This window comes from Lissotriton vulgaris, chromosome 4_1 (assembly GCF_964263255.1).
Source record: "Lissotriton vulgaris chromosome 4_1, aLisVul1.2, whole genome shotgun sequence".
Taxonomy (NCBI): Eukaryota; Metazoa; Chordata; class Amphibia; order Caudata; family Salamandridae; genus Lissotriton; species Lissotriton vulgaris.
Genome location: NC_141691.1, coordinates 843,547,302 through 843,561,083, shown reverse-complemented (window position 1 = coordinate 843,561,083; position 13,782 = coordinate 843,547,302). Strand labels below are relative to the sequence as shown.

Below are 13,782 nucleotides of genomic sequence, written 5' to 3'. Positions count from 1 at the left end.
CACCTTGGTCTCCAACTGAGGCATTGAGTCCTCTCTGTCAGATCTTATATGAGTTCAATGAGTAATTGGGTTGTTGGTTGAATAGTGGTTGATCCCTGTTCAAGCGACAGCCACAATCCCTGTCAGGGTGAACCACAAAAGTCACAAAATTACACTCTGCTTATTCTTGGTAGCTTGCCACAAGAATCAGTCAGGCTTAACTTAGAGGCAATGTGTATGTAGCACACAGTTACAAAAGTGAAAACAGAACACATGAAAAAGCCCACACTAATTTGGAAACATAAAGAAAATTTAAATAAATAATTTGACACTAAAATGACAAAAATCTAATCAATAGAATCGGAGTCATGAATTAAAAAATTATTTAGTGAAAAATAGCACCTAAAAGATCAAAGCATCAGCCACAGACATCTAGTTGCTTGAGAGCAGGCCAAAGTAAAAAAATATGGGCAACTGCAATGGAGCATGGGTCGGATACAAGGAGCAGATTGGGCCCAGTCGGTGTTACCTTCAGACACAGAAGAAATTGTGAAGAAAATGTTCTAAGAAGGTAATGTTCAGCAGGGTAAAGCTGCAGGCGGTAACCAAAGAGAGAGCGTCATCATCAGGGAGCCGCTGGATGATGTTGTGGTGAAGATCTCTACATTTGGACTTAGTCACTTTTTTGGAGGTTGAAAATCTTCAGTGGGATGAAGCTGGAGGCTGCAGCCAATAAGAGTTCCAGGCAGCTGGATACCCCTTCACCTAGGGACCGCTGTACAGGATTTGCTGCTACAGGGAAGAGCTTAGTGGAATCTACTGCCAAGTCAGGTTGACCAGCGTTGCACCTCGGGTGGATCGACGAGCAGGCCGGTCCCGTTCTGCCCTCTGTTCTCAAAGCAGTTTTTTCCAAAAATGGTTAAGTCACAAGTTTGAGATTTTGGCTATCTGGACACCTTTAGCACCACCACTGGAGGAGCACCACTTGGGGGGTTAGGACACACACAGGCTGGGTCCAGGTGTTGGTTCAAAATGCCTCAGTGACTCTGGACAAACTAACATTTGGAGTCACTCTAATAGACCTGCTTAAAGTGATGATGGGCTCAAGCAACAGGACAAGTCACTTTTTGAAGACCTATGTTCTAGAGGCTTATCTTTGAAGTGCTTCGAATTTCCTGACTACCCTGACCTGGCTTCAAGTTGCCTGTAGGAACAGTACACTGGGTGAAGGCAGAGCGCAGCCTATTTAGCTGCAGGTGGGGCTGATCTCAGCTCCGTCCCCACTCTACTGCCAGCAGGTGGCCCATTCAGGCACACCTAATGCCTATACTGTGTGACTTTCCGGGCAGTAATCACAAAGTCCAACTGCCAACTACACCCAGTCATGTTACCTAGGAATGGCTGCAGGCACCAAATGGCAAAGGGCAAGAAAATGCCACTTTCTAAAAGTGGAATTTTCGTAATTGTAATTTAAAAATCAACGTTATCATTAAAGTGGATTTTTAATTACAAGTTCATAGATACCAAACATGAAAAGCTTATCTGGGCCCAATCAAAATTTAGCACCTATTAAATGTAATAAGGCAAACCAAATATTATCCTGTGGGGGAGATAGGCCTCAAAGTAGTGAAAAACGAATGTAGGAGTTTTTCACTACAAGGACATGTTAATCGTAAAAGTACATGTCCAACCTGCCCCTGTTGCATGCAGGATCTGTTTGTGCAGGAAGGGGCATCTTCCTGCACATAAACAATTCTAAGAGGTGTTAATCTCTTCCTATGTGTGCTGCAGAATGACAAGGTTGAAGCCCAGATTTTGTGTTGGAGTTGTGTCACTTTTTTGGCACAACACTGATGCAAAATCTAATTTGTGAAATATTATAATGCGTTCAAATGTACTCATGAAATTACTGCTAAACATATGTGTGAAGTCTTAAGATCTGATGACACTTCTTGTGATGCCACTTCCTGTGTGTTCATGAGTTATGATGCCCTTTCCAGAGATGCCACGTGTGATGTCACAGGCTGTGATTGCATGTGCTGTGAAGTCACGTGCCATGATGTCACTAGCATAATGCCTAACTTGGTTAGTCCCCCCACTTTTTTTTAGGACTTGTGCCGTAGGGTAGGAGGAAACGACTGTTACTTGTCAGCAAGTAATATGGCCATTCACTCCAGATCCTGGGCCTGGAGTGAAGGAGATTTCCCGCACCAGCAGCATGCCTAAAGGGTAGGGCTGCACAATGACTCTCTTGGGCTGGACTCTTACTTGTATTTTACAACAGGAGCAAATAATATCGATGCCACAGTAACTGTTTAAGCTGTTCCTTTGTGAACAATGTTTCTGTAGCAAATTTCATTTTAGGGCATATGATACCGTGCTTTCTAAAAATAATAGTAGAAAACACGTTTATTTTATCAGCAATAATTATTGTTTTATTGTTCATATTTGTCTCTGTTCTCTTGGTGAGCATCATTTGTAGGCAGTCAATTCACATTTTTGAACAATTTCATGCAATCACAATCGTTGTTAAATGTATCTCTCTAACACCTGCATCAATGAACTGCATGAAAATAATGCTCAATATGTAAAAATAATTTCTGCTCTGACTTGTCTCAGTCTACTAATTGTAAAATGGCACTTACGTCAAGTCTTTTGCAGACTTTTAGGACCCTCAGCACATTCTTGCAGACATTGTCGAGGGGGGTGTTGCCACCTACGCAGGTAATGCCCAAGACCTTTACACTGGGAGTTGCCAGGGCCATCATGATAGCCTGTGCATCGTCCGTCCCGCAGTCCACGTCGATGAGGATCAGCTTCTGCTTAGGCGCCATTGACATTTCTTGACAGGATACAAAACAAAAGCATTTATACATTGTAGTGTTTTCATTGTTGGTGCAATTATGGCTCTGACAGCCAATGGTGATTATCTTGTCTTACTTCATCATCTTTGCAATAATTCAGGAGCCTACATTTTAAAATCTTTTACTTTGGTCTTTACTTGTGCAGCATTTCAGGATTCTATGGGGTTGCTTAGCATGGAGGGCAGCCCGGTAAATGGGACCGCCCGCAATGCATGCGACAGTCCCGCATTTGCAATTTGAATGCTCCAGCCACACTGGTGGGCGCATCCCGCATTTTTAACATTGCAGTGGGCAGTGCTGCCAGCAGCACCCATCGCAAGGTTAAAAATGCAAGTTGTGCATTTGAATGCACAACGTGACAGGCACAACTCAGTGCCTGCCGCGTTGTACATGCAAATGCAGGGGGGTACCATAGGTACCCCCCATGTGCACCCCCCATCCCCCAAATACCTGGGGCCTGCTACGGGCCCCCAATGTCAAGGACCACATACCTTGCCGCCACGGAAAGGCAAATCCCTTCATGTATCCTAATATGGATGGAGGTGTCTACCAGACACCGCCACCATATTAAAACCTTTTCCACCCTGTCCACTCATCGACCGGGGGGAAAACCGGCGGACGGTCTGTACGCCCGCCGGGGTTCCCCCTCCATAGGAATATAGAGGGGGAATTGGGTGGCGGACGGTGGATTATGGTGAACGGATGTGCCCGTCATTGTAATCGACCCCTATATTTTCATTAATACAACCACTTTAAACTATCATTTTGGATCAGTAAGCAATTTCAAGCTCAGAGTTTATAAAAATTGATTTTCAAGCAAATCTATGATTTGGTATAATATCCAGAATTATTTAAATGGTATTAAACATGCTACGAAATACAATGAAAAGCAGTGTTTTCAAGCTAAATGGCAACGAAAAAAGTTGCTCAATGTTCCAGCTTAAGTAAATTCCAAAGTATAACAATATGATCTTTGGGGCATATAACATAACTTCTTAAAATTTGCCACTGTGTGCGTCATAGCGTTTCACCCTCAGCTCCTTCATCACAGGCACTCCATGGAGATCTAATCATTGGGGGCCATTAAGGTGTCTAAGAAGAAGGTCTCCATTGTTGTGTGGCGCGCACCACATATGCCGAGTGATAGAACAGCTCTACCCTTGATAACAACGAAAAAATCTGCCTCATGATTGACAGTTATCTTCAACCACTGGCTGAATGCCTGATAAATGTTGGCTGGTCAACTTCAGAACATGAATGACAGACACAGTAGCCAATGACTGTGGAAACTGGCCTCTTGCTTTTCTCTATATCAATGGTATTGGCTCTGTGAGACAGCTAAAGATATTTCTAACCCAACCTAAAAAAATAACCTTTGTTATGATTTTCGAGTGAAATAGTGTTCAAGGCCAGGAATATTAGTGGGAAAACATAGGGCCATTAAAGATTGTTCCCAGCAGTCATTAATTGTCTCGGGAGTTGTAGAAAAGGCCTGGCCATAAACAAACACTTAAGGCCTGATTTATATATTGGTATTAAGCATATTCTATAGCAATGGCAAGGGAGTATGCTTACTGCCAATATTATGGTCAGCCCCTCAAATTTAGATGCAGGGGTATTTTTGGAGTAAGCATGGTGGAGACTACTCCATTCCCATGAGAGCAAACAGAGGTTGGCGCTGACTCATGTGTAAGAACTCCTGGACTGTGAAAAATAATGAAAAACCTCTTGTGCACAATCAGTGAGGCATGCGTGGCACAGCCTTTGATTTGTACAGAAGTCTTCATGGTGTATCCACTCCCTCCACACACTCAAGCCCCATTATATGGTCAACCCCCATCTACACATAGCTTTCATTCTATATCTTACCCATTGTGGGTGTCCGGCCTCTTATGCAAAATCAACGAGACAATGGTGGCCAAGATCCTACAAAGAGGTTCTTTTGCTTTGTACAGAAATTGTCACAGGAAACCCCTTACCTCAAGACATTCCACAACCATTATGGGGCCAATCTGCTGCTACACACAGCCTTCACTCTGTACCGGAACATTTGCGGGTGACCTATTGTGAAAAATCAATGAGGCGAGAGTGGACAAGTTCCAACAGCACACAGCTTTTGAGTTGTACCGAATTCTTATTGGAGAGCCCACACTCCTTTCAGACACTGAAGTGCCATTAGATGGCCAAGCCCTTACTGCACCCAGTCATTACTCTTTACCAAGCTCTTTTTAGATAGACGACCTCTCATGCGCAATCAATGAAAAGGGAGCTGCCAAACCACTACAACACACAGCCTCCAGACACAGGAGCACCATTGGAAGGCCAATCCACTACTACGCACAACCTTTGCTTTGTACTGGACTGTTTGTGGGTAAGTGACCTCTTGTGTGCGATCAATCAGACATGAGTTCTGAAACGCCACAGCGCACAGGTTTTGCTTTGTATACCAGTCTTTATGGAGAACTCACTCACTCCAAACGTTCAAGCCCACTTTGGTGTCCTAGACCCTACTGCGCCCTGCCTTTGTTCTGGATTCTTTTCAGGTAGGAAACCTCTTGGACGCAATCAGTGATATGTGGGTGGCTATGTTCCTACAATGCACAGCTTTGCTTTGTACAGAAGTCTTCAAAAACAGTCAGAGGTCCTCACCGTTAGCCCACTCCCTTCAGACACTTAACCATCATTAGGTGCTAAGCCCCTACTATGCACAGCATTCAATACTGTATAAAACCTTTTGCGGGTAGGCGATATCTTATGCACAATTAATGATACATAGGAGGCCAAGCACCCCTTTGTTTTGTACAGATGTCTTCACAGAGAGCCCACTCCTTTCTGATACCCAAGCCCCGTTAGATGTCTCAGCCCTTACTACACACAGCCTTTGCTCTGTGGACAAGTTGTTATGAAAAGTCTACTACCTCAAGACATTTAAGGGATCAAGCCCCTACCACAAATCGCCTTTGCCCCGTGCAAAAGTCTCTTCATTGACAGGGTATTCTTTCCAGACACCGAGCAACTTAAGGTGGGAAGCTTATACTACGCACAGCCTGCATCCTGCGCACAACTGTTCACAGAGAGCCCACTCCCTTCAGACAGCCAGTGCCCCTAAGGTGAATGTGCCCTCCCTTTGCACATCCTCTCCTATGTGGTGAAATTGTAATGGAAAGCCAACTTCCTCCATGCTGTCAAAACTACTTATGTGGTAAAGTCCTTACTATGCACATCTTTTTCCTTCTGCACAACTCTTCATGGAGAGCCCACTCCCTCCAGGCACCAAAGCCCCTTTATATGGCTAAGCCCCCACTACACACTGGCTTTACCCTGTGCACCAGTTTTTACTGAGAGACCACTTCCTCCAGACACCCAATCGCCAGTAGGTCGCCAAGCCCCTACTATGTACACTGTTTTCTCTGTACTGATCCATTCATGGCTAGCGGGTCTCTTGTAGGAAATCAATCAAACATAGGTTGCAAGCCCTTTCTGCAGATTATCTTTACTCTGCATATAATCCCTTATGAACAGCCAGTCTCTAAAAACACTGAGGCTCACTAAAGGTCACTGAAGTTTTCTTAGGTGTAAAACCCTAACTGTGCATTTCCCTATCCTTTCTCACATGTCCTTTTGAGGGGAATTTTGGGTGGAATTCTTTTTTTCTCCAAATGTTAGATTGATCCTGCAATATCAATTTAATACCTATACAAATTGTTTATTTACTCAGTACAGTACTGTGGGAATACCCCAGTGCTAAAATAAATGTTACAAATTTGTGTAATTGGGAATTAGAGTGGATCTGAGAAGACAGAGGGCAGCAAAGAAAGTTGCTGCTTTGAGTTTAATAAACTGGAGCAAGGATAGTTGTCCAATATGTAAAAAGAAGAGGCACAGTTAATATCCCTGCCTGCGCTGGTACACTTCCTGCAAGCATGCGCAATGCAGGTAGTATGTGCCCTAGTGCAAGGTGCCAATGTTGTGGTTAAGGTAAAGTCCCTTTATGCACAAAACTTCCTTTAAGGCTATTTCCTCTATATATGTGATCTGCAGAATGCAGTACATATGCAAAGAGGAAAAAAAAAAGAAAACATTTTTTATCCTAGTTATGACAGCCTCAGGTTGACATAAGATTTTGGTGAAAATCCTAGTCTATAAATTTCTGTGGATATGGATTTTCATAAAAATCTATGGGTGGATGCACACAGGGCCGGACTGGCCATAGCTGAGACCAGGCGTTTCTCCGGTGGGCCGCCAGGGTGTGGGCCGGTTTTGGGCCCCTGGGGGCCATTGTTGTTACCGGGGTCGGCAATTTCAGCCCCCTGTAACAAAATCGGCCGATACCGGTCCCAGCAAACAGCTTGGTTGCACCCCACTCACCCCAGGGGGGGGCGGCCGAGCAGTTTGCCAGGGCCGGTTTTGGTTCCCAGTCCGACCTTGGATGCACAGGAATAGCCATACAGCACCCAATAGTGCCCTCATGATGCAGAGTAGTGCAAGGCTGCACATCGCACTGCATTGCATTGCTTTTGGTTACAAAGCAACACAAATCATGATTTGTGTTGGTTTATATATCCCCAACCTGAATTTTGTGTCTGGTCTAAGTTAAAAAAAAAGTCAATATAAAAACAGAGACAAAACCTATTTTCTTTATCAATGCTTGTATAATTATGTAAAGACTACTATAGCAGAATAATAGGATACAGTAATATAGAGAGATACATATGATAAAAAGCATTACGTTCTTCTATTTTTAAACCAAAGAAGAGGGTTCTGAAAAATAAAAAATATATATTTTTAACTTTTAATATTGTTTCGGTATTTTTTAACATTTTATGGAGTACAGCTGAAAAGATTAAAACAGGACATCTGAACTTGGAGAATAAACATAAAAAAACTATGGATCTAATTTTGATGTCAGTGGGACCACCACCAACAGGCCGTCGGTGGTGCTCCCAAAGACATCCAGGCCATCAGTCCAACTGCTGCATTATGATAAGGACAGTTGGACTGCAACGGGTTGGGGACAGACCGCCACCTCCAACAGGCTCAAGGTGCCCATCGGGCCTGTGGTCGGACAGTAATCCTACAACGGAGGCCGTGTCTGAGCTGGCAACGCCATAGGGATTAGGATATCCATTTACCAAAGCTTTTTCATGGCGGTCCCACCGCCATGAAAAGGTTGTCGGTAAGGAACTTTGGTGCCCCAAGCCCTGCTAAGTGGCCAGGGGGGCACATGTGGTTCCCCTCCACATATCAAAAACATGACTTTTTCTACTGCTGCTTGTGCTACAGCCCTTTTCCAGGACGCAGCACAAGCTCAGTAGAAAAAAGCAGATTCCAACAACCTACACAGTGATCTTATCAAAATATGGCGGGTGGGACTGCTGACTACTTGCGGGGCGGTGTCAATCCAGCTGGGGTTGTTGCTAAGGTGAGGTCATCAGAGCAGAGGTTTAATTTGGGTGCGTGGAAGGAGATTATTTTGTTGAGGTATTTGGGTCCGATGTTGAGGAGGGATTTGTAGGCGTGGGTGAGTAGCTTGAAGGTTAATCTCTTTCTGACAGCGAGCCAGTGAACGTCTTGCAGGTGTTGGGTCATGTGCTACTGTCGAGGGGTGCCAAGGACGAGACTGGCACCTGTGTTTTGGATGGTCTGGAGTTTCTTTTGCAGGGATTTGTTGATTCCTGCATAGAGGGCGTTTCCGTAGTCCAGCCTGCTGGTGATGAGGGTGTGGGTGACGGTCTTTCTGGCTTCGGGTGGGATCTACTTGAAGGTCTTGCGGAGGATGCGGAGGGAATTGAAACAAGTGGAGGTGACAGCGTTATTCTGATGGGTCATGGTGAAGGAGGAGTCTAGAATGATGCTGAGGTTTCGGGCGTGGTTCGTCAGTTTGGGTGGCTTTCTGAGGGTGGAGGGCCACCAGGAGCTATCCCACGCTGAGGAGGAGGATCCAAGGACGAGGACCTCTGTCTTCCCTGGGTTTGGTTTTAGGCAGCTGTCGCTCTTCCAGGCCACGATGTTCTACATTCCTTCTTGGAAGCTGAGTCTGGTGTCTTTGGGGTTCTTCATGAGAGAGAGGATGAGCTGGGTGTCGTCGGCGTAGGATACTATGTCGAGCCCATGCTGTCTGACGATGGCGGCGAGGGGTGAAATGTGTATTTTGAAGAGCGGGGCACTGAGCAAAGATAACACTAATACTCCCTTGCACCCTTGCATTCATTCCTAAACATTCTCACTTGCATGCATTCACTCTTGATTCACTCTTAATCTCACTCATAATCACTCATAATTAATGACACTCAGGTCCAGTTTTACTTAACCTTTGCAACGTGTTTATGTCAATTTTGTGTTATTGTGGGATTATCCAAAGCAAAGAAACACAGAATTGCGCTCTTCACTGCTTTGTGTTATTTTGTGTTAAGTGGGTGTTCTATGGGTAGCACATGGGTGTGCTCATGCAACCGGCCAATGGGTTTTGATGCAAATCTCTATCTACAAACATCGGCAGAGAGACATTTTTGGCAAATTCTTATGACTCCTTGAGGCACGCATAATGTGGAGAAATGTTTTAATTTCTCTCAGCTTCCCAACCTTTCACGTGTGCTGCATTGTGCAGCACGCATTTAAAGTGGGAAAAGCCTTAAAACTGTTTTGGTACTGGAAGAAAATCCTTCCAGTACAAAACCAATGCCTTAGAGCAAGCACACACCCTTGCACTATCCTGCAAGGATTTGTGTGTTGGAGCATAGCTGCCAAAAGTGCACCAGCATGCAGGGAAGGAAACAATGCACAATAGGCGAATACATATGGTGCATTTTTCTCTTTTCTGTTGGCGCAAAGCAGCACATCATGTTTGGTACAATGTTGCCTTGTGTCAAAGATTAGTAAATCTGTGCCTCTGTTTCATCATCTCATTCACTACTTGTCACTGACTCACACTCACTTTCTCTCACACACACATGCTTACACATACACGCTCTCTCTCACATAAACACACTCTCACCTGCAAGCATGGGCAAAAACATACATATAATAACATGTGAACTTGCCACAGCTGCAACCAAAAGTCCCATTCCAGCTAAATGTGCTCCTTTTCATTTACACTAATAGTGAATAATAAAATATTATTCATAGTAGTATAAGGGAAAACTGGCTAAAAGTAAGGAATGCGGAGATCCCCTGAGTTCTTGGCACTGATTCGCAAAGACAGTGCCAGGGGTCGTAGGGGCAAGATAGGGGTCCCAACTGCGACCCCTGGTAACCCCCTAAATGACGGCCATGAGTGCCATGTGAGTATTTTTTCAAAGTACTCTTTGAAAGCTGACGGTCATAGATGGTGTTTTACAGAACACGTTCTTGTCCTGGGGGGTAATGAAGAACTGCCACACCGGGGATTTGTTTCTGGCCCTAGAAGTCTCCTGCTTCTCCCCCTCCATCTCTTTATCTCTTTCATCACCAGAAGCCATAATCAAAGATGTGCAACTACCAAACATTTTAAAAATCCAAATATATTAGGTGGGTGTAGCACAACATATGATCACATGGAAATGCAAATCCCATGTGAAAGTGCAAGGGTGGGAACATCCTGTAAATGGAGCAAGACAGTTATTTCAACCAATCAGATATCTTTCCTCCTATCATAGGGCTGGAGCTACCATATAAACGTACCACAGTTCTGCAACATCAAAAAACAGAGCAATTTCATAAAAGGAGTCAAGGTATCCTTGTTAATTGCCCCAATTAGAAAAGCTCTAGGCTCAGAGTTAAATGAAAATCACTCTTTCATACCAAAAACATATCTTTTTTTATTTTGGGGGGGTCCCGCTGGAGTACAACGGGACCCAGAACAGGAAGTCAAACCATCACGGAACTCACAAAGTACTCTCCATTTGGTTCTATACCGATCGAGCATGTGTACTGCAGGACCTTTGTAAGTGAAAACAAAACAAATAACAAACATTAAATTGAAAAATAAAATCCTACTACTGAAAATTTGCTTCAGAAACTTAATATGAGATTTAAATCATGATTACATTCGCTAATAAGATTTTACTTTATCTATTTAAAAAAAAAACTAGAAAGTCACTGAAACAAACCAAAGGTTAAAGTGACTTTATACTTAGTTATGGCAACAAGATCTTACTAAGTGTAGACAAAAAAGAACAGCATCTTAAATTCACTGAGAAAAACAAAGATTAAAGTAGCGTTATAGTTACGTAAGAAAAAAAAAACTTTACTTATGTTACAAAAAACCTGAAAGTCTCTAAAAAATACAAAGGTTGAATAAATTCTATACTTAGGTGACAATGTCAGTCATAACGCAATATTTAAAACCTCAGGAATTCACCGGTTACAGTTCAGCAAGCTAACTATAACTGGCACCCCACCATTCACTGCTTATGGCATCCCATATAACATCACTAATGAAATTAACAATTACATCATTGATCACATCACTGATCGCATATCAAATTACATCATTGATCACATCACTGACGACATCTCTGATAATTCTATCCAACCTATTACAGTTCAAATTACTCTCTAAACCAATACAGTATTTCGCATAGGAGAATAAGTACTGAATGGTGTTGAATCATATAAAACATAAATTACCCTTCGGACACCCAAGGACCCTTAGGTGAACCAAGCTTCTCTTACAGCTTTGGTCCTGTACCAAACAATTTATGATAACCGACCTCATATGGACAATCACCCACACAGTACAAGACCCTGTCGCGAACAGACTTTGTCCCGTACAAAACCCCTTCATGTAGATTCCACTTACTTCAGGCACCAATAGGTGGCCAAGCTGCTACTATGCACAGCCGTTGCTCTGTACAGAACCCTTTAAGAAGAGCCAATCTGTCATGGGAAATTAACCAGATATGGGTGGGAAGGTACCTAATGTGAAGGGTCATCACCCTGTGCACAACCCCTCCACAGAGAGCCTACTCCCTGTAGAAACCTAAGACCCACTAGGTGTTGAACCACCTACTACGCACAGCCTTCACACTATACCAACAACTTTGCATATAGCCAACTACTTGCAATTTTGTGCGTTCCATATTTTCTTCGTAACTGTGGATCTTCCGTCTTCACCATTATATTTGCAGGTTTCACAAAAAAAGCTGCTTTTAATTCAAATGGTTGAAAATGATACTGCCAGTAAATGTGCAACTTGATTTCCTTTGTTGCCGCTTATTCTAGATAACCTTGCTGCATAATTTACATAACTTTGCCACATACTCCTAGTAACCCTCACAGTCGTAAAGCTCTGCAGACCGGTTTTCGCGCTGGCGTTAAGATGCAGATACACATATTTCACATGGAACCATAAAATATTTCAGATATTTACAGTTCCATGTGTAATATGAGTTTTTATACCAATTAATTTTGTGCGATATAAACAAAACTCAGATGCTGAATCCGAAACCAGTAGAATCTATTTGCAAGAGGCCACAACAATGTTCCACCAGCTTTATGGTGAAATCTGAACCATATAAACCGACCAACGCTTTCTCTATCAAATATTTTAGCACACCATCAATTTTAAATGAGTCTTGTTTATTATTTCTGAAGACATAAAAATAAACATGTACTTAATAAAAAGAGTGTCATCTTTTGAGCTAATCACCACTCTTCTTGCAATCATCAGCACCCTCATAAGAAGCCAAAGCCCTTTCATTTTCAGAGGGATCATTCTTTGGCTCAGCAAACCCCTCACCCTAGACCTCATTAGAATCAACATTCAATCTCCAAGACCTTGTTAGTGTCAACTGACTTCAACAGCATCAACCTTTAAAACTATGGCAATACCCAGTGAACTCGATAGAGTGACCCTCAACAACTTGTGATGTCACCTTCCTTGGAGGTCCACGGCATTCAGAGATGAGCCAGTCATGCAAGTAGCACGAGTGAATAAAATGGCATACGTCATGGGGCCCGATGTCACACACAGTGACGACAGTTATCAACAACTGAAAACGACGATTTTACAAGAAAGACACATTCATATTAATGCACAATTGAGAAAGCTAAAGGCAATGTGTACTCTTCCATCGCTAAAGGTACTGTATGTTCATGTTCTTTAAATATGTTGGTAAGTTATAAAGTAACCGTCACTGGATGTTCCGCTTTATCGCAGAATTTCCTGTATCAACTCTAACCTTGAACCTCTCGTGCACGTGAAAAAACATAAAACATTAACAACCGCTACCAGTCATAAAGGACAAATGCAGTGTAAGTGCCCCTGCATCGAAAGTATCAATATAATATCATGTGGTTGTAGCAACTTGGACTTGTGCTGGATGTAAGAACAGCGACATACCAAGACCTCCACCTCCAAAACGTACAGCCTGTCTGAAGAGCACAAAAATAACATACACTAAAAGTAACACATACTTTCGTCAGATTCCCACAACATCGACCTCAGCTTCTCTTTTTTGTGCCGCTATCCTTTTACATTAAACCTCAAACTAACTCAGAGTTTCAAATGCAATATTTGAACATGAACGTGCTAATTAAGTTAAAAAAAATGTATACCTGAAGCGATCTGTTAGGGAACAGGTAGCGCCGGGGAGAGTGTGCAAGTGCGGGCGGCGGGCTGCAAACAGGAAACAATCAGCTGTGCGAGGTGGACAATCATTAACAGTTTACAGCAGCGAGGTCGCGAGGCCAGAGTAGAAACCAGAGCCGCATTTGCTCGCGCCCTGGGCGTGGGCGGGGAGAAATTTGTCGCCCTTGGTGATGGTAGTGAATTAAATGAGGTAGCAGGGATGTGCAGGGACTGGCCCATGAGCAAAAACATCCCCCTGCTCACCTAAAGCACTGATAGCGGAGCTGCATTAGGCAGATGATGGTTTTGTTGATGCGTGCCAGAAGAGGTCCGAGGGTGAACGGAGGGCAAGGAAGTGGGATAAAAGGGCGTTAAAACCATCGCCTGCCA

The 13,782-nt window shown here is 43.4% G+C and overlaps 1 protein-coding gene across 1 annotated transcript in view; it reads right to left on the bottom strand.

Moving 5' to 3' along the window:
- Positions 1-13,471, bottom strand: part of LOC147722661 (uncharacterized) — a 164,423-nt gene extending 150,952 nt beyond the window's left edge. The window contains exons 1-2 of the mRNA XM_086965164.1: positions 13,380-13,471; positions 2,625-2,821 (exon numbers count right to left, since the gene is read on the bottom strand). Of these exons, the coding sequence (XP_086821290.1) occupies positions 2,625-2,819 (195 nt within the window). The 5' untranslated portion in view covers positions 2,820-2,821; positions 13,380-13,471. The remainder of the gene's footprint in view (positions 1-2,624; positions 2,822-13,379) is intronic.
- Between the last annotated feature and the right edge of the window lie 311 nt (positions 13,472-13,782).